Source organism: Rhinoraja longicauda, chromosome 15 (genome assembly GCF_053455715.1).
Source record: "Rhinoraja longicauda isolate Sanriku21f chromosome 15, sRhiLon1.1, whole genome shotgun sequence".
NCBI lineage: Eukaryota > Metazoa > Chordata > Chondrichthyes > Rajiformes > Arhynchobatidae > Rhinoraja > Rhinoraja longicauda.
In genome coordinates, this window is record NC_135967.1 from 47314366 (window position 1) to 47333811 (window position 19446).

The following is a 19446-nucleotide window of genomic DNA, read 5'->3' on the forward strand; positions in this document are numbered from 1 at the left end:
CATCTTGCAAGTAAAACTAAAGCTCTTCATCTTTTAAAAACACAGCCTTAACAAATACTACCATGAATTGCTCAGACGTGGTCTCTTGAAGGGGAGAACAAATTGATGGGAAAAACAAAGATTGATAATAGTCCCAGTCGCTGGGAATGTTGTCAGTGAATATTGTCCAAATTTGTTCTTAAATCTCCTCAGGTTATCAAACTGTCAGCTCTTCCAACTGGCCTTGGGCTTGTCACATTCAGAGTGTACGCTTCAAACAAAAATCAACAAGGCAGGCATCTCGTCAAACCTGAACAGGTGGGTTTCTAGTTTTTTTGCTGCTTTCGACTTCATCAGATTTTAGTGTTTATATGATTTTTTTAATTTAATTCTTTGTTTTAATATGGTGAACATCTCATGGTTTGGTGGTATGTTGGATCTCAGACCCCAGCATCCCCTTGTGCTAAAGTGAACTAACCATTTAGATGGTCAGCCTGATAAAAAGATATTCCATTTAAAGAAATATTCCCCATATTCTGTTCGTTGTGAGTGAAATCCATACAACATTCACTGACAACATTCCCAGCGACTGGGACTATTATCAATCTTTGTTTTTCCCATACTCTTGTTCCATTCACTGATATCAGGGTTCGACATGATGCACTTTCGGGTTTGATTCACATGCAGGGAGAATAGTAAAACCCATGGAAAAGACAGCCTTTGACAGCAACTTCGACAGGATGCCCAGCAATGCCCAGTGTTGAACTACCATCTACCTCTTTGGGTTACCCAGACTATATTTGATTGGACTTTGCTGACTTTACCTTGCACTAAAAGTTATTCTTTTATCATGTATCTATACACTGTAAATCGCTCAATTGTAATCATGCTTTGTCTTTTGCTGACTGGATAGCACGCAACAAAACCTTTTCACTGTACCTTGGTACACGTGACAATAAACTAAATTAAACTGATTGGTAGTGTGGCAAGTGTTAATAATATTCATACAGAAATGCTTGAAACATACCTGCAGTAGGGCTTAGAATGCACCTTTCATTTTAGAATGTAGTCATGGTGTTGTAGGCAAATCCAGCAGCTAATCTGTGTACTACTTTGAATGGCACACCTGATTTATTTACATTCATGAAGGTGTGAAGGTGATTTGAAAGATTGTTTTTCTGATGATCCAGCCTTCCCTCAGTACAACACTGGTGAATTAACCTCCGTACTGCGTTAAAGTGCCAGTGCAGTTATGAACTGCAGTTTCTTGAACCAATCACCTTCTAAGTAAACGCTAGATAAGGCCAATTTGGCCTTCTTTAAATGACACGGGAACCCCGATGTATGTTGTATAAAACATGTCTGCGCAGTACTCATCCTTTGTTCTGCACTCTGAACAAAGACCCACCAAGATGAAGTCATACCTGTGATTGCTGTCATATCTTTGGATTATACTGATACATCGGCACCATCCAGTGGCCGGGGTCTGCCACTGCTCACATGTAGCCAAATTCACGAGTAAGCAAATTCTTCAGTCCAATGAGTTAGACAGACATAATACATCAAAGTCTTTGGCACATCTGAAGCTATTCTTCATGAGTGCTTAAGGCAGACGTCCAACATGTACCTAGTAATTCTAGTAAGGTTTGTCTGACAAAAAAGTTGATTGGAAGTTCATAAATAAAGTGCTGGTGCCACTTGCTGGGTCAGGCAGTTTCTGTGAAGAGAATGGACAGACAACGTTTTGGGTTAGAACCCTTCCTCAGACTGAAGATTCGGTTCCCAACCTGAAATGTTGTCTGTCCATTCCCGCCACAGATGCTGTCTGACCTGCTGATTTACTCCAGCACTTTGTGTTTTGTTCAATATTCCAACATCTGAAGTCTCTTGTGTCTCAATTTTACTGCTTGGAGGGTCAGTTGAGTGAATTGCAATACCGTTTATGTCTTCACTTTTGATTGTTCTATAAGCTTGCTCGAGTTTCTCGTGCAATTGATTAGATCGTCTGGGTCCATTGTCTTTGGAATAGCTACATTCCTGGGATGGGAGCACACAAGATGGTGAATTGGTAGATATCTAATGATGTAAACTAACTTATTTATTTCAGTAATTGAAAATCAAAACATAAAATCTGCAGATGCTGGGAATCTGGAATTAAAATAGCAAATGCTAAAAAAAAAGCTAATCTAGTTATCCAATCTAAAATGGTTAAATAAATAAACCTTAAGTAAAATATGGTTAGATATGTAAGGGAGATTCTGGAGCAGAGTCATCCTAATGGAACTTTATTTTAGAGCAGAGAACATTGGAAAAGTACAGCTCAGGAACAGGCCATTCGGCCCACAACGTCTGTGCCGAATATGATGGCAAGATACATTAATCTCATCAGAGGTTGACCACTTAGGCCTTTAGTGAAATTTCTTTATTCAAAGGGTTGTATATCTTTTAATTCTGTAAAGTCTTTGAACATATCTTTGGAATAATAAGAGAATGGAGACATGGCTTGGTAAAGCTGAGAAAGAAAATCAGCCATAATAATTTTGGAAAGTGGTTGCGTCTTAACAGACCTAATCGTCTTTTTGTCATATACTATTTGTCTGTTTTAGAAATAGAATCATTTTTATAAAGTTGGTCAGAGTATCAAGTACTCATATTTAAAATATGAATTGTAATGAAATATTTTATTTTGCAGCTTTCAGTTTATAATGAACCTTCAGCAAAGTGCAAGTTCGTAGTGGAGCAGCCAGGCCGTTTGCTTGAGGGGATCTCTGCTCTGCGACAGACTGTTCAACCGTATGCTGCTCGGTGCAAGGTACGGGACAACACACCGATTGTTCCATCTGTGCTGTGCACGATAGAATTTAAATGCATGTTTTGTCAATGAAATTCAAAATATATATTTTTTTTAATTGGCCAGAATCAGTAAAATTTATGCACTGATTGGATCTTTTTTTTTGTGGGGAAATATTTTCAATATATCTTGTTAGCAATATTTTAGAATCTCTCGTTATTCAGTGAAATTTAATTTAAAACAAGCACTGTCAAATGATTATATTTAACACATACGATTAGAACAAAAGCAAAATGAGGGATTAGAGGGATATGGGCCAAACGCGGGAAATGGCACTTGCTCAGAAGGGGCTTCTTGGTTGGCAAGGATGAGTTGGGCTGACAAGCTTGCTGTCTGTCTCTGACTCTAATGTATTAAAACTTTAACAAGTTAAATCAAGCGTGTTCTGGTTGGAATTGTATGATCGGGATGAACCACCTGGATACTGTCTGTCATTACATCGTGTGTATCGCCCAGAATGAACTTTATTCTGGATATCTTTTGGGGGAACTGAACAAGCTTTTTTCACAAAAAATGTAGGAAAAATCTTTGGCAGGTGGTGAATTGATATTCCCAGTTTAGCAGAAAATCAGATCTCTCAACATTTAAGAATTAATGAAACCATCACATTAAAATAAGTCTTTTCTAGAAACATTTGAACAAAATCAAGTTGTCATCATCCCAAAAAAATTGTTTTTTAATTGATATTCTGTTATTCCATGACTAATTAAAACAAATTTATCACAATTTTTTTTTTTAAATCGTGCAATTAATTTCTTGGCTGTCCAAAACAATTCTGTGGGAAATAACTGAATACCTGCCTGAATATGCTGCAATTCTAATAATTCACAGCATTTCTCAATTGCAGTTTTTAGCTGAACTGATTACTTGGGGTAATCAGCCTCTCACCTAAGGGGTAAGCTGTTCCTATGAAAAGTTTTGCTCTGATATTTTAAAAAAAATAACATGCTACAGTTTTGATGCTATGGAGGCTGTGGCCAAATTTGTGATTGTCTCTGCCTGTTTGTGTGGTGTACTGATATGGATTTGGAGGGAGACAATGTGTTCATGTATAATTTCTGAAATTAATGCAATGATGCACATTCATGTTCTGAATTAAAGTCGTTTGAAATCACTGAACTTACATCGATGGATAGATGGACTGGATATCAAGTCTTCAGTAAACTTGTGCCTTTGCCGAATTTCTGACTTGTTTGCTGTGCATGCACTTTGTCATGAAACATCAGTTTTTGTAAAAATGGCTGCTGTTCATGGTCCTGCATTAATTTTCTCCTGCCTTCAGTATGATTCAAAGCCTGTAGTGGAATAATTAAAAAGGGAACAATCAGTTTGTAATGATGGCCTTGGGTGTAAGTAGTTGTTAAAATGGATTGTTTTAAGGTGTGGTAAATGTTTCTGAGTTATATCAAAATGTTGATTTTTACATGAATTATTATTGAAGGTGTGGAATTCATCTCAATCTTTGAATTTCTCTGGAAATAAATACATTTTCGGAGCAAAAAGTGCAGAAATTATATTTGTAATAATTAGTTCTTTTGAGTGGTGTTTTGGTCTATTCACAGAATTTGATAATGGACTGTAATTATTTTCTGTTGCTTTTAAAGACTGGACTAAGACTGGAGGCATGGAGTAAAGTCGACATGTGGATATTAAAAATTGCTGCAAGTTTGTTAACTGTATGTACCCCAGGCATGTTGCTGAAAGCTTACCTAGACTCAAGTCCCTGGTAGTTACAAGCTGTTGACAATTGGCTTGTAGGCTGTCCTTGACTTCCTTTGTAGAGGTCACATTTTAGGAAAGTATGGTGTGTTCAGTGGATAGGACACAGTAGCGATGTTAGTGGAGGGAATAGATTTTTATGGTAATGGAAGATAGCCCGAACAAGCAGATGGCTTTGTCCTGCATGGTGTCAAGCTTATTGAGTGTTATGGAAGATGTATTTACCCAGACAAGAGTTAAGTGTTTCATCATGCTCCTCGCTTATGTCTTCTAGATGGTGGAAAGTCTTTGGGTTATCAGAACGTGAATCACTCTCCACAGGACACCCAGCTTCTGACCTGCTCTTGTGGCAATAGTTTTTGTATGGTTGACCCAGTTGTGTATCTGGTCATTGATAACCCCAAGGATGTTGATGGTGGTGGACTCTTATGATGGTAGTGCCATTGAATGATCAAGTGGCTAGTCAGATTCTCTTGTTGGTGATGGTTGTTATCTGGCACTTGTGTGGCATGACTGGTCCCTGTGAATGGATTTTAACATCATAGATGAACATCCCCACTTCTTACCTTGTGATGGAAGGTGTTTTGATTAAGCATTTGAAGATTGTTCTCTGAGGAACGTCTACAGTGATGTTCGTGACTGGAATGATTGAGCTCCAACAATCAGAATCAACTTTTTTGTAAAAGGTACAAGCTCAGCTTTGGAATGGTTTTCACTTAGATATAAATTGACTTCTGTTGACTATAATTACATTTTTTTTAAAGTTCTGGAGTAACTCAGCAGGTCAGGCAGCATGTGATAATAAGGAACTGCAGATTCTGTTTTATAGCAAAGATTGACAAAGAAAGGTTTGAGTAATTCAGAACACCTCTTCAGACTGATTGTAGAGGAGCTATAGGGAGAGGTTGAATAGGCTGGGACTCTATTCCCTAGAGCGCTAGAGAATGAGAAGTGAACTTGGTGTATAAAATCATGAGAGGAATAGATCGGGTAGATGCAGTCTCTTGCCCAGAGTAGGTGAATCGAGTTAGACTGGTACATGCATAGGACAGGTTTGGAGGGATATGAACCAAATGCAGGCAGGTGAGACAAGTGTAGCTGGGACATGTTGGCTGGTGTGGGGGAAGTTGGGCCGAAGGACCTGTTTCCACAGTGTATGACTCTATGATCTGAAACGTCACCTATCCATGTCCTCCGGAGATGATGCCTGACCCGCTGAGTTACTCCAGCTTTGTGTCTTTTTTTGGTAAACCAGCATCTGTAGTTTCTTGTGACTACAATTAAATGAAATTTAATTCAAATTTTGCTTGATTTTTGTGTTAATTTCTGTCTGACAATTCTGAAAATTCAATTTTCATTGAATTTGGGTTGATGAATAAGTTTTCCATTGTAACATGGATTTGAATGGTCAAGATTTGCTTGGGTCTGGAAATAACTCCCATTTTATGGCAGTGGTGAGCATCATTTGTTGAAGGGTGATGGTCCTTAACATTCCAATTGTGTGTTGGTGAATTCAGATGAAAACTTCACTGCTCTTGTGTTGTTTAAATGTTTGTTGATTTTTAAGAAGACACTACAATGAACCAGTAAATTTATTCTGCAGAGCAAGTAAAGGCTTATTATACTAATTTGCTGATTGCTCCAACATTGACTGGTTCCAAGGTCATTCATATCACTAAATGTCTTCTGGTTTCCTGCTGTTCAAACATTGTATTCTATTCATGGCGGTGATACCATCCTTCTACCATTGAACATAAAAAGCTATCATCCATCCTCTGGTTTCTTTTTCATCGCTTAATTCCATGATTTTTCATTGTCTAAATTTTGTACTTAAGGATTTTGACAGTTCCATTATCTTATAGACAATAGACAATAGGTGCAGGAGTAGGCCATTCGGCCCTTCGAGCCAGCACTGCCATTCAATGTGATCATGGGTGATCATTCTCAATCAGTACCCCGTTCCTGCTTTCTCCCCATACCCCCTGACTCCGCTATCCTTAAGAGCTCTATCTAGCTCTCTTGAATGTATTCAGAGAATTGGCCTCCACTGCCATTTTCTTTTTAAGTGCTCGCATTTCCAAATTAAATGACTGGTTGCCACTGGATCTGGCCCCAGCCTGGACTTGCTTTCTGTAGATGGCCCATAATCACTCTAACCTGTTGTGACTTTGCAGCCCTTGATGTTCAAGTACCTGCCTGTCACTGACATCCACACAGCAGAGTCTATGTATGGCAACAAGACCACAACTGACAGAAACTGAGTTCCTGCTGACAAATGCCCTGGTGGCGCTGTCAGTAGATCTTTTCCACTGGTCATTTCAACATTTATTTGAGTTTATGGTCCTATACAGGTGCTCCTCAGCTTACGATGGGGTTCCGTTCCAAGAAACCCATCGCAAACCGAAAATATTGTAATTCGAAATGCATTTAATACACCTGATCACGTGGCCGGAAGCAAACTACCATCGCAAAGTCAAAATATGGCAAGTGGAAGCATCATAAGCCGGGGAGCACCTGTACATAGAACATAGGACAGTACAGCATAGGAATTGGCCCACCATGTCTGTGCCAAACACGATGCCAAGATCAACTCTTATCCGCCTGCACATAATTCATATCCCTCCATTCCCTGCATATCCACGTGCCTCCACCACCGTCCCTGGCAGAATGTTCCAGGCACCCACCACTCTCTGGAAAAAAACCTATCGCGCATTTTTAAATTTGCTCATGTCACCTTAAAGCTATGCTCTCTAGTATTTGATATTTCCACCCTTGGGGGGGGGGGGGGGGGGGGAGGGGAGGTTCCGTCTACCCTATCTATGCCTCTCATAATTATATATACTTCCATCAAGTCTGCACTCAAGTTCTGGTGTTCCAGAGAAAATATACAACAGGTTGCAATAGATGTCCTTGTTCACATGAAGCTCACTGTGTAAACAATGCAATAATGATAAATACAACAAGTACAATGTTGAGTTGCACTTTTTATCTGTATTTTCCCTGTAGCCATAACATTCTCTTCTTCATTTTGTTTATTTTATCTCTCTTGTACTTCCTTGATGTCATGGTATGGTTTGATTTGTCTGGATTAAACAATGTTTTTCTCTGTATCTTGGTGCACGTGAAAATATGAAACCAGAGGTCTTTGCTTTACAGAGGTCTGCAATCTCACTCTTTAGATATTCTATTTTCCAATCAAAATGGACAATTTCACATTTTCTCAAAAAAAGACATAATTTGTAAGCAACAAACAATCAGTTGGTGGAACTCGGCAGGTCAAGCAGTATTTAGTTTAGTTTAGAGATACAGCGCGGAAACAGGCTCTTCGGCCCACCGGCTCGGTGCCGACCAGCGATCCCTGCACATTAACGCAATCCCACTGGGGACAATTTTTACATTTACCAAGCCAATTAACCTACAAACCTGTACGTCTTTGGAAAGTGGGAGGAAAACTCACGGGGCGAACGTACAAACTCCATACTGACAGCACCCATAGTCGGGATTGAACCTGGGTCTCCGGCGCTGCATTCGCTGTAAGGCAGCAACTCTACCGCTGCTCCACCATGACCCTGCCCTTGTGGGGGAAAGGAAGGGTTGACATTTCAGGTTAAATTCCTGATGCAAGGTTTCAACCCAGAACCGTGACCATTTCTTTCTCTCCACAGATGCTGCTTGACCCGCTGAGTTCCTCCAGTAGATTGTTATTGCTGCAGATTGCAGCATCTCTTGTTTCTAGTGTCTGCACCATTTGCAAGATTTTTGCCTTCACACTGAACTTATCTCTATCCCTTTGTAGTCTCCTTCTGCCTTCTTCACAACTTATTTTCCTATCGATCTTAATGCCATAGCTTTTAGTGCCTTCAATTGCTTTTCTAAGCTTTTCACTGTTCCTCAGTATAGGTTACAAACTGAACTGATTTCCATAGATTTTGAATCAATGCAGCCACAGCATCGACCAATATGGCTCACCGCATTTTGAAGAAATATTGAAATTAATATGGTTCATGTGAAAACAGAGGAAATTTATATTTTTTCTCTGAATTGTATCATTCATACATTCATAGTTAACCACAATATTTTAATAAAAATCTTATAATTACTCCATTAATAGAATCATAGAGCATGGGGCACATAAACAGGCACGTGTGTAGGAAAGAACTGCAGATGCTGGTTTAAATCGAAGGTAGACACAAAATGCTGCAGTAACAGTGGGACAGGCAGCATCTCTGGAGAGCAGGAATGGGTGTCGTTTCGGGTCAAGACCTTTCTTCAGACTGATCAGTTTGAAGAAGGGTCTCAACCCGAAACATCACCCATTCCTTCTCTCCAGAGATGCTGCCTGTCCCACCAAGTTACTCCAGCATTTGTGTCTATACCTACAGAAACAGGCCCTTCAGCCCACCAATATGAATGAATGAATAAGTTTATTGGCCAAGTATGTGCATATACAAGGAATGTTCCTTGGTGCTCCGCTCACAAACTACCAAACTGAACTAGGAACCACTTGCTTTCACCTAACCCATATCCATTCAAATAATTCCTATCCATGTACCTGTCCGTGTGTCTTTTAAACAACATAATTATACTTGCCTCCACCACCCCCTCCGGGGTTGTTCCATATGCACAATCCGGGTTTGTTATCCTCTGTGTAAAAGCAGTGAGCTTTGTGTGAACAAAGAATTTCATTGCATCCTGGTGTATATCACAGTCAACTCAAATAAACTCATATGTTTAACTGGTTTGAAATGACTGATCAGAAGTTTAACAACAACAAAAAAGATCTACTGACAGCATCCGCAGACCACAAGGGCTGTGAAAAAAGTAGCCCCTCAGATCCCTTTTACATCTGTCACCTTAAACCTGTGCCCTCATTTTTGACTCCCTCCCCTAATTTCAATTTTATATTTTCAAAATGTATGTAATTGTTAAACTTCTGATAACATTTTTGAGTTATCATTGACTTTTATTCTTTGTATTTTTCTAGGGTGCGTATAATGCTGTTAAAGGTGGCGCAGAAAACTCTGTTGCATTTGGGAAAAGTAAGATTTGCATTACTTTTAACCATAAATCATAGAAAGTAGATGTTTTATCTATTTTTGATCCGAACTGTGTGAACTCACATTTCCTATGTTGAAATCCATTTGTCACAGTTTTTCCATATGCTCACTCTATTAGCATAAGAAATAGAAATAGGACAAAGACATTCCAACCTACAATACAAGTTTCCTGCATTAACCCGAGATTACCTTAATATATAAACATTATATTGAAGTTGGTCTTAAGTATCTTTCATGACAGAGTTTCCACAGACCTCATGGATTCTCTGGGTGAAGACATTTCTTCTCATTATGGCTTGAATGACAAATCTCATATTAAATTCATTCCAGGTTTCAGTAGCCCCAGCCAGGGGAATTATCAGTTCTGCATTTACCTTGGGGAAAAGTATTGGTTAATTTCAATAAGATCACCTCTCAATTTGTGTGAACTCATCAATGCAGACCTAGACTGCTTAACCTGCTTTTGAGAAAGGTCCGCCTTCTCAGAAAATGATCCCTCTAAAAATTAATTGTCATTGGCAAACATGATTAATTGGCTTTCTGTCCCATCAGGGAAATTATGTACAATCATGAAGAATAGTTCAGCCTCAGAACAGCTCCATTTTGAACTTTGCTGAATGCATCTTGCCATCATTCTTGCTCCCTGTCTCCTGCTATTCAATCAATTTCCTAACCAAAAAATAAATTATTTTGCAGCTTCTACAAGCTTTGACTGTAAATTGTCTTTCTCAAACTCCTTGGAGATTACAGTGTCCTTGGACATCCCCCTGTCAACTATAAAAAGTAATCTCTTCAAAAGGTTCACTTCAGTTCATCGGGCACGATGTCATTAGGCAACGACAAACATTCAGGTTGCTCTGTCGCTCTGCTCTAAATTCCCGAGTTTACCCCACACTTTTCTAAAATGGGAGAGCGAAATGCAATTTTCTCACCACTTTTCTTTGAATCCTGAAACAGAGCATATTGCCCTTGGGATTCATCAATGTACTGTGCAATAATTTCCTTCACTGCAGTCAAATTTGAGCCTATATTAATATTTGCAAATCCTGATCTCTGATATAATATAAATTGTCTAAAGATGAGTGGGATGTAATACTGTTTGCTGAAAATACTGATGTAAAATAATCATGTTTGTCATTGCTTTAACATCCATTTGCAATATCATTACTTGTTTTAGTGTGTTTTTCCTGTTGTAAGTATAAAGATGTTTCTTGTTTATTTTAATATCAGTTGCACGTTTATTTCCTTGCTCACTTTGTAAGCAGCTACTTTCATGCGGCCACTTATCTCTTTTATCACAGTTTGACGTTCCCCATCTCTGCCATGCCATTTGCTTTTGCTTTGAATTTTTTTTGTTGAAGCTGCACTTTAGTTTTTCATGGTTGTATTTTTGGCAACTGGAGGTCTTCTCTCATCATATCATATCATATCATATACATACAGCCGGAAACAGGCCTTTTCGGCCCTCCAAGTCCGTGCCGCCCAGTGATCCCCGTACATTAACACTATCCTACACCCACTAGGGACAATTTTTACATTTACCCAGCCAATTAACCTACATACCTGTACGTCTTTGGAGTCTCCTGTGGGTTTAAAGTGTTCCACTTCACATAAATCATTCAACATCTCCCACTGCTGTACAGTGATTTTCTCCATGATCCACCGATCAGCCAAAACATTATGACGACTGACAAGCGAAGTGAATAACATTGATTATCTTTTTACAATGGCACCTGTCAAGGGGTGGGATATATTAGGCAGCAAGTGAACAGTCAGTTCTTGAAGTTGATGTGTTGGATGCAGGTGAAATGGGCAGGAGTAAAGACCTGAGCGACTTTGACAAGGGCCAAATTGTTATGGCCAAACGCCTGGGTCAGAGCATCTCTGAAACGGCAAGGCTTGTGGTGAGTGCCTACTGCCAGTGGTCCAAGGAGGGACAAACCACAAACCGGAGACAGGGTGTTGGGCGCCCAAGGCATCGATGCGCGTGGGCAACGAAGGCCATCCCGTCTGGTCCGATCCGACAGAAGGTCTACTTTGGCACAAGTCACAGAAAATTTTAATGATGGTCACGGGAGGAATGTGTCACAATACACAGTGCATCGCACCCTGCTGCTTATGGGGCTGCACACGGAGGACCAACAGCATATTAGGCAGGTGGTCATAATGTTTTGGCTCATCAGGTCATAATGTATTGGCTGATCGGTGTACATTCTCTGTTTTATCATTCAAAGTCAACCTTGACTGAAATCTAGGATTTTGGTACCCATTTCATGTTCCTCATTTTCAAGCACCATGCTGAATTGGTCATTATGATTTGCTACTGATATTTAGATTGTGAATTAAATCTTGCTTCTTAGTTTAGTTTGGAGACACGGCATGGAAACAGGCCCTTCAGCCCACCAAGTCCGCACCAACCAACGATCACCTGTACACTAGTTCTATGTTCCTAGTTTTGCATCATACACACTAGGGGCAATTTACAGAATCCAATTAACCTACAAATATGCATGTCTTTGGAATGTGGGAGGAAACAGAGCACCCAGAGAAAACCCAGGCAGTCAGAGGGATAACGTACAAACTCAACATGGACAATACCCATAGTCAGGATTGATCCCGGGTCTCTGACACTGCAAGGCAGCAGCTCTACTGCTGCACCACTGTGCCGCCCATTATTTCTTATTTCTCCATTGTCCATCAGATATGTTGTTGCAAATTTAATGATCTTGTGCAAATGTCTTGCCAAGGACATGAAGGAACAACATGAATCTTTTTATTTCTTGAAGGTGCCTACATCGTCCTCAGGAATCCACCCGAAGGCTTCTTTCCAAGAATGGGCGTAATGACAGTGTCTGCATTGGCTGGACTAGTTCTATCGTCAAAAGGTACGTTGTGATCACAAAACAATTGTTTCTTCAGGACTTGCGGGATAAACTCTTGCCGTGGATTCTTGGCTGTATTGATCCACGTTACATCAGTTTAGTTTGATATACCAGTCAAACCCTCCTCACCTGCTTCCATCTATCACTTGCCAGGCATTGTCCCGCCCCCACATCTCTTTTCCAGCTTTCTCCCCACTACTCCATCAGTCTCAAGAAGGATCCCGTACTGAAATGATGCATCAATAGGGGATTTTAGCTGCAGGGAGAGGTTGGAAAGACTTGGATTGTTTTCTCTGGAACGCCACAGGTTGAGGGGAGACCTGATAGAAGTATATAAAATTATGATAAGCATAGATAGGGTAGACAGCCAGAACCTTTATCTAAGGATGGAAAAATCAAATACAAGAGGACATAGCTTTACGATGAAAGGGGTACATTTTAAAGGAGATGTGTGCAGCAAGGTTTTTACACAGAGGGTGGTGGGTGCCTGGAATGCGTTGCCAGGGATGGTGGTGGAGGCAGATTCGATAGTGGCATTTAAGACATTTTTTGGATAGGCACATGGATGTGCAGGGAATGGAGGAATATGGATTATATGCTGGAAGATAAGAGTTAATCTTGGCATCATGTGCGACACAGACTGCGGGACAAAGGGTCTGTTCCCATGCCGGACTGTTCTATGTTCTGTAGAATGTCACCTGCCCATTCCCTCCACATTGCTGCCTGACCCACTGAGTTCCTACAGAACTTTGTGCTCAAGATTCCAGCATCTACAGTCTCTTGTGTCTCCAGTTGAATTTGATGCTTATTTGATAGTCCACTTCTGAAGAAAATTTGGGACAGATTTTAATTGCAAAGCAGCCTTGACATAACTGGCTGGTCCAGTGTAATTTTGATCCGAACAATGACCAATGTTTGGAGTTGGTGGACAACAGGTTGCTCTCGTGCCTGATGGAGATGTAGCAGTGAAGCAATGTTTAAATCAGCCTCACATGGCCCAACTACAAAATGCCTCTCTAGTTAATGTGCACATTCTGGCATTGGTTAAATCTAATTGGCAGTACTAAACTGCATTTTTGGTCTGTACTTTCAACCTCCATTGGTAATTTTATTAATATCAGAAAACACAAAGGAAAATGTTTTTCTGTCTTTGAACCAAATGCTGCATTTTGAAGTTTGACAGGAAAGTAATCATTTTCTAACATATTGGCAATGCACTGGTTTTATTATTGTTTCCAAAAGTTTATTTAATATTACCATTAATCCCCAGTCAACATATACTTAATATTAAACACTTGAAAAGAATATATTTTGAAGGCCAAGCAGGATGAAAGAACTATTATGTAATAGATGTTTGTTTGATGTTCTTTTCCATTCTGCATTGTGTGTTCCCACGTGATAATTTAAAATGGAGTATGATATTTACTTTCCTAATGAGTTCGCTTTATTGTACACCAAATAATCAATTCACGAGTTTGACTCGACATTTGATTAAACACATCCATTCATTGATTTAGAAAATCTTTGAAGATTATTTTTCTCCCTACGAACAACAAAAGATGAAACTGAAACATCCATCGTGGATCAGTTTCTGTATTTGAAAATGAAATGCTTTGAGCAGAGAGGGAGCAAAGACTTGGATGGTTGAGAGAGGATTCTTTTAAAGTTAGGCAAGTGAAGCAGCCAACAATGTGGGGCAAGGTAATGAGGTCAGTGTTTCTTGTATCATAATGTGAAAACAAATTGTACCTGTTGAACTAAGTGAACCTGATCATAACTATTAATCTGTTGGTTTATGCTGAGGAATATAAGAGCATTCTGTTTCGCATCAAGTTTTGACTCGCCAAATGTTTACACAATCCACTTCCAAAGAGAAAAATAAAAATCATATGAAATGCATAATTACCTGGTTTCGTTCACAATTATATGATGTTACGTTTCTGGCTCAAGATATTGTGAAAAAAATTGGAGGGCTGTGTGAATTCTTCGAAAAAACAATAAGGTGCTCAAAGTGCGGGGCGAGATTTTTTAAAATAGAGAGTGGTGGGTGTCTAGAACTCTCTGCCAAGGGTGGTTGTGGTGGTAGATGTGATTGTGCTGTTTAAGATGCTTTTAGATTGGCACATGGATACGCAGGGATGGAGGGGTATGAATTGTGTGCAGGTAGTCGAGGTTAGTTTAGCTTGGCATCATGTTCACCACACAGATCGTGTGCCAAAGGGCCTGTTCCTTTTGTTACTATTCTATGTTACTGTGGCACGGTGGCACAGTGGTAGAGTTGCTGCCTGACAGCACTAGAGACCCGGGTTCGATCCTGACTACGGGCGCTGTCTGTGCGGAGTTTGTACGTTCTCGTGACCTGTGACCGTGTGGGTTTTCCCCAGGTGCTCTGGTTTCCTCCCACATGCCAAAGATGTGCAGGTTTGTAGGCTAATTGGCTTCGGTAAAAATTGTAAATTGTCCCTAGTGTGTAGGATAGTGCTAGGGTAATGGGGATTGCTGGTCGGCGCGGTCTCAGTAGGCCGAAGGGCCTGTTTCCCTGCTGTATCTCTAAATGAAACGAAACTAATTAAAATGCCTACACTCACATCTGCCATCTTTGAATTCCAAGAAGTTATTGATCAGACTCGTTTGTAATGGTGTCACTTTCAATGGTGTCACTTTCAAGGCTTTTGGCCTTGATGTAGTATTATTTCTTTGTGAGCCTGCTATGCCAGCTTCTAACTGGAAAGCAGTGATGAAGAATGAGCATTGGAATATGCAGTTTCATTCATGCAAATCTTTCAAAAATTTGCAATGCCTGCTGTACCTCTGGCCACACAGATGTCTTTGGGTGTGGAGATCTATGAAGTTTATATATAAAAATAACAAACATTGAATTTACAATACAAATGACCACCTAAAAAGAGAGTAGTTTTCCTTGTAATTTAGGAAAGCACAAAGTTGGACGTGAATTGGAATAGTTTGTGTTGTCAAGTTGATATGCATCTCCACACCCTCCAACAATAAACAAATTAAAATCAATATTGTCTGATTCAACCTGAGAATGTAGACATTATGTTGCAATTTGTTTTGCTTAACCACGATTTCGTGTGGCCCTTTTGAATTTTCATCTGCACAGGTTCCAGGGTTCAGAAAATGGCATATCCTGTGGGGCTCGCAGCTGTGGGAATGGCCATTTGCTACCCTCAACAAGCTATTGCTGCTGCAAAGGTAAAATACCTCTAACTTTCTTGTGTCTTCCTACCTAAAATAGTACAAAATAAAAGATTTTACTATTTTTATGGGACATGCACAACAAAAATTAATAATGCCAATGTCCTGAAGACTAACTGTGGAAGAAGAGAGAGGCACTGAGCATTTTGTTTTGTGTCGTGAAATTAATGGGAAGCCAGCTAAGTGGTTATGGTGTGCAGGCAATGGGACTATCAATCCCAGTGTATAAACTGGGGATTTAAATTCAGGTAACTGAATAATGTGGATAAATTAGATTAAAGTCCAGCATATGAGTGTAAAAGGCAAGGCTGAAGTCTTTGCAACCGTAGTCCATCCGAAGCAACAAGATGCAACAATTGCAAAGAAAATTGAGGCTCTGGTCAGGACAAAGGAAGAGGCATAGAGCAGGTCTGGGCAGCTGGGATCAAGTGTATCCCTGGAGGGGTTTCGGGAGGTGAGGAGTATGCTAAAGAAGGAAATCAGGAGGGCAAAACTAGGAGCAGGAGATGGCTCTGGCAGATAACATTAAGGGAAACCCAAAAACATCTAATTAAAAAAGGGAGAAGAGTCAGCGGTCTGGAAGGGGAGAGGGTGTGCAGGGCTTTGATCCAGAGCCATTTTGTACTTTCTACCTATTTAATGCAATAGGTGCTGCTGTAAAGAGAAGACCTACTCATGCAGGTGCAAGCTTGGGAATACAAAGGCACCCCATATTAGCTCAGAAAAATAGCCATTTCGCAGAACATTTTTTAGCTGATATTCTGCTATCATAATTTATACAGGGGCTGTTGTTTCATTTTGCATATATCGTAAACTGATCCATCGTTTCATTTTGTGGCACCTCCAGCACAAATTTATTAAAAACGTTCCAAATCAGAAGCTCCTCCAGTGTGAATTTTATTTTAAAAGTTTATTGGTGGGGCAGTTTATGCTGGGGAAACAACTTTAAACGGGGAAGTTGCCAGTGTTATCTATTTTTCTCTTTAGTTTTCTGGGCAGAAGATGTTTGCCATAAGCCAGGGGAGTTATGAGACAATCCGATCCCTCTGGAAAGAGAGTCCACAGAAGAAGCAAAGACTAACAATGACTGAAGACCTGGAGGTAAACTGGATCTGTAGAATTATAACTTTAATGGACTAAAATGGAATGAAGTGCAGAAAATATTTAATTCAGCACTTTTCAGGAAAGAAGGTTTGCCTGCACCTATTTAAAAATGATACCTTTGCTTACATATTTTGAACATTACAATTTGTACAAAACGATTATCTTCTAGAAACATAGAAAATAGGTGTAGGAGTAGGCCATTCAATATGATCATGGCTGATCATCCAAAATCATTACTCCATTCCTGCTTTCTCCACATATCCCTTGACTCTGTTAGCCCGAAGAGTTATATATATCTAACTCTCTCTTGAAAACATCCAGTGAATTGGCCTCCACTGCCTTCTGTGGCAAAGAATTCCTCAGATTTACAACTCTGAGCTTTTCATGGAGCTTCTAAATATAATCTTGCCAGTACTGCACTTGTATTTCAAACAAAAATCCAGCGTGATCATCAGCTTGGATTGGATTTCCTGTGTGTGTGGCATTGGCAGGGAGAGTGAATCCCAACCTGAAGCCTCAGACCTTTTGTACCTTGTTACTCCTGTTTCACCCTCGCTTATCTAGACGATTAGGAATATGGACCAAAGAGGAAAAGATTAATATTTTGAGTTTAGTTAGGATTTTATTTGTACCGAGAAATTAGATCAGAGTGAGAAAATTTGAGACAAAGGTTGAAAACACAGCAATGGGCTGGTAAACTCACCCAAAATGTTAACATAAAAAATCTATTGATCCGTCTTGTTTGTTTTATATTTTCAGTATGCATTTTGTTTTGAGTTCCATAGCAAACTGTATTATCAGACGTTGCAGAGTTAATACCCTTTGCAAAAATAAAACCATTCAAGATGATCCATGACTGAATGCTTTTTGGGCACATTTTTGTAAACTGAAACTGACTGTCAGCCATTCCATCTTGGGGCAAGTAAGGCCACAGATGTCAGGTTGTGTGTGATCAGGGTTGCGGTAAGATAAGTGCTGATGCAAGACAGATCTGCCAAGAGCTGAACTAGAAAGGTTTCATGGCCAAAATAGCAATACTCAAACTAAAAATGACCCTTGTGCACAGTTTCACAAAGATTACAACAATTGTTAACTCAAGAATGACTGAACTGTTGTTAAATATTCTGCCTAATATGAGCATGATAAAATAAGCTGGGCATCTTCGTTATTGGAGTGTTCATTTTTCCTTTTCAGATCACTAAAGAACAGGAGCCCCAGCCAAACCAAGAGAGATTTAATAGGATAGAAGGTGGCATCTCTCCATTGCCACAGAATCAGCAGCCAACAACTTTGGATAATATGTTTGTGGCAGCAGAAGGTACCAATCAGCGCTTATACTTTTCTGAACCTCTTCAGACAAATAATATGTTCCTTAACATAGAATTGTGTGTAGTCTGTGCTGAGGCATTTATTATTTTCATAAGTTCATAAATTCTAGGAGCAGCATTAGGCCATTCAGTCATTGTGTGTGCGTGCGCTCTCCTTTTTCTTTATGCGTACCCCCTCTATTTCTAGTGTTGATAGTTCAGATGATGTGACTCTTCATTCAGGTGACAAGATCATGTCATGCTGCTGACAGTATTTTTGCATTGTTTCCACATTATGTCTGGGATAAAGCTAAAGGTTTAGTTGTTCCATTCTGGGTCAGCAAGAGGCTAATTATTCTCTCGGGTCAGTTGGATCGGGCTGGCTTTACTTTAATATGTTTTTCAAGCATACCAATTAGAAAATATTTGGTCGATCGGAAATTGTATCACTGTGTCCGAAATAGCATTTCATTTCTTACCCATTTCAATGACCAGTTTCTTGCTTATGGTTATGCATGTTTTAGAAATCTAGCATGAAGTAATGTTCACTTTCTTTTATACAACAGAAAAACAAATGATTCCAATTGGCTCTAGCTCGCTAGATCATGGTCAGTCAAGCGCTGAAGATACAGACTTGTACACCACTCGTAGTTAAGAGACCAGATGTCTGCAGATATTTACAATGTCCGATGTTTGAATTTGTTAGTAGTGCGTAAGTTCATAAATTCTGTACCTCGAATGATACCATTTATACCAGTGCATGAAGTTACTTTATTGTATGTTGCCTATTTATATGTATCTCAGATTAAAAAAGTGTTCATAATTTTGTCTATTGTTTAAATGTGCTGGTGAATGCATAAAACTTTAACAAATACACAGGATCTCTGGCTGTCTACACTGCAACTTTTGAGCCATTTTGCCACAACGAGAAAATAGATGAACTTTTCACTTTTCCATCTAGATGAACTTCAAATAGATGAACTTTTCACTTTTCACTCTCCCGTCTCTAACAACTCATCAAAAAAATGCAAGGCGCATTAATATCGTGACCATACTTGCACCCGATGTTCTCCACTCTTCTAACTTTCTGCACAAACTATGTTTTCTCCCTACCTTTCTCCTACCATTAGTCTGGCCTCCAAACTTTTATTTTTCTCCAGTTGCCTTTCTGCCTCCCTATGATATCTCACTGTCCAAACTCATCCATTGCTGAGCCCCGCTCCCAACTCCCTTCTCCCTTTTCTCCCAGATGTTCTAGTGGCAAGAGATCCTAGGGTGACGGAGGAACTGAAGGAAATCCACATTAGGCAGGAAATGGTGTTGGGTAGACT

At 39.8% G+C, this 19446-nt stretch overlaps 1 protein-coding gene across 1 annotated transcript in view; it reads left to right on the forward strand.

Moving 5' to 3' along the window:
• The window catches only part of LOC144600706 (MICOS complex subunit MIC27-like), a 38838-nt gene extending 19896 nt beyond the window's left edge, over positions 1-18942 (forward strand). The window contains exons 2-9 of the mRNA XM_078412615.1: positions 193-297; positions 2672-2791; positions 9534-9588; positions 12393-12491; positions 15610-15701; positions 16692-16805; positions 18003-18126; positions 18682-18942. Coding sequence (XP_078268741.1) covers positions 193-297; positions 2672-2791; positions 9534-9588; positions 12393-12491; positions 15610-15701; positions 16692-16805; positions 18003-18126; positions 18682-18770 — 798 coding nt within the window. The 3' untranslated portion in view covers positions 18771-18942. The remainder of the gene's footprint in view (positions 1-192; positions 298-2671; positions 2792-9533; positions 9589-12392; positions 12492-15609; positions 15702-16691; positions 16806-18002; positions 18127-18681) is intronic.
• The last annotated feature ends 504 nt before the right edge of the window (positions 18943-19446 follow it).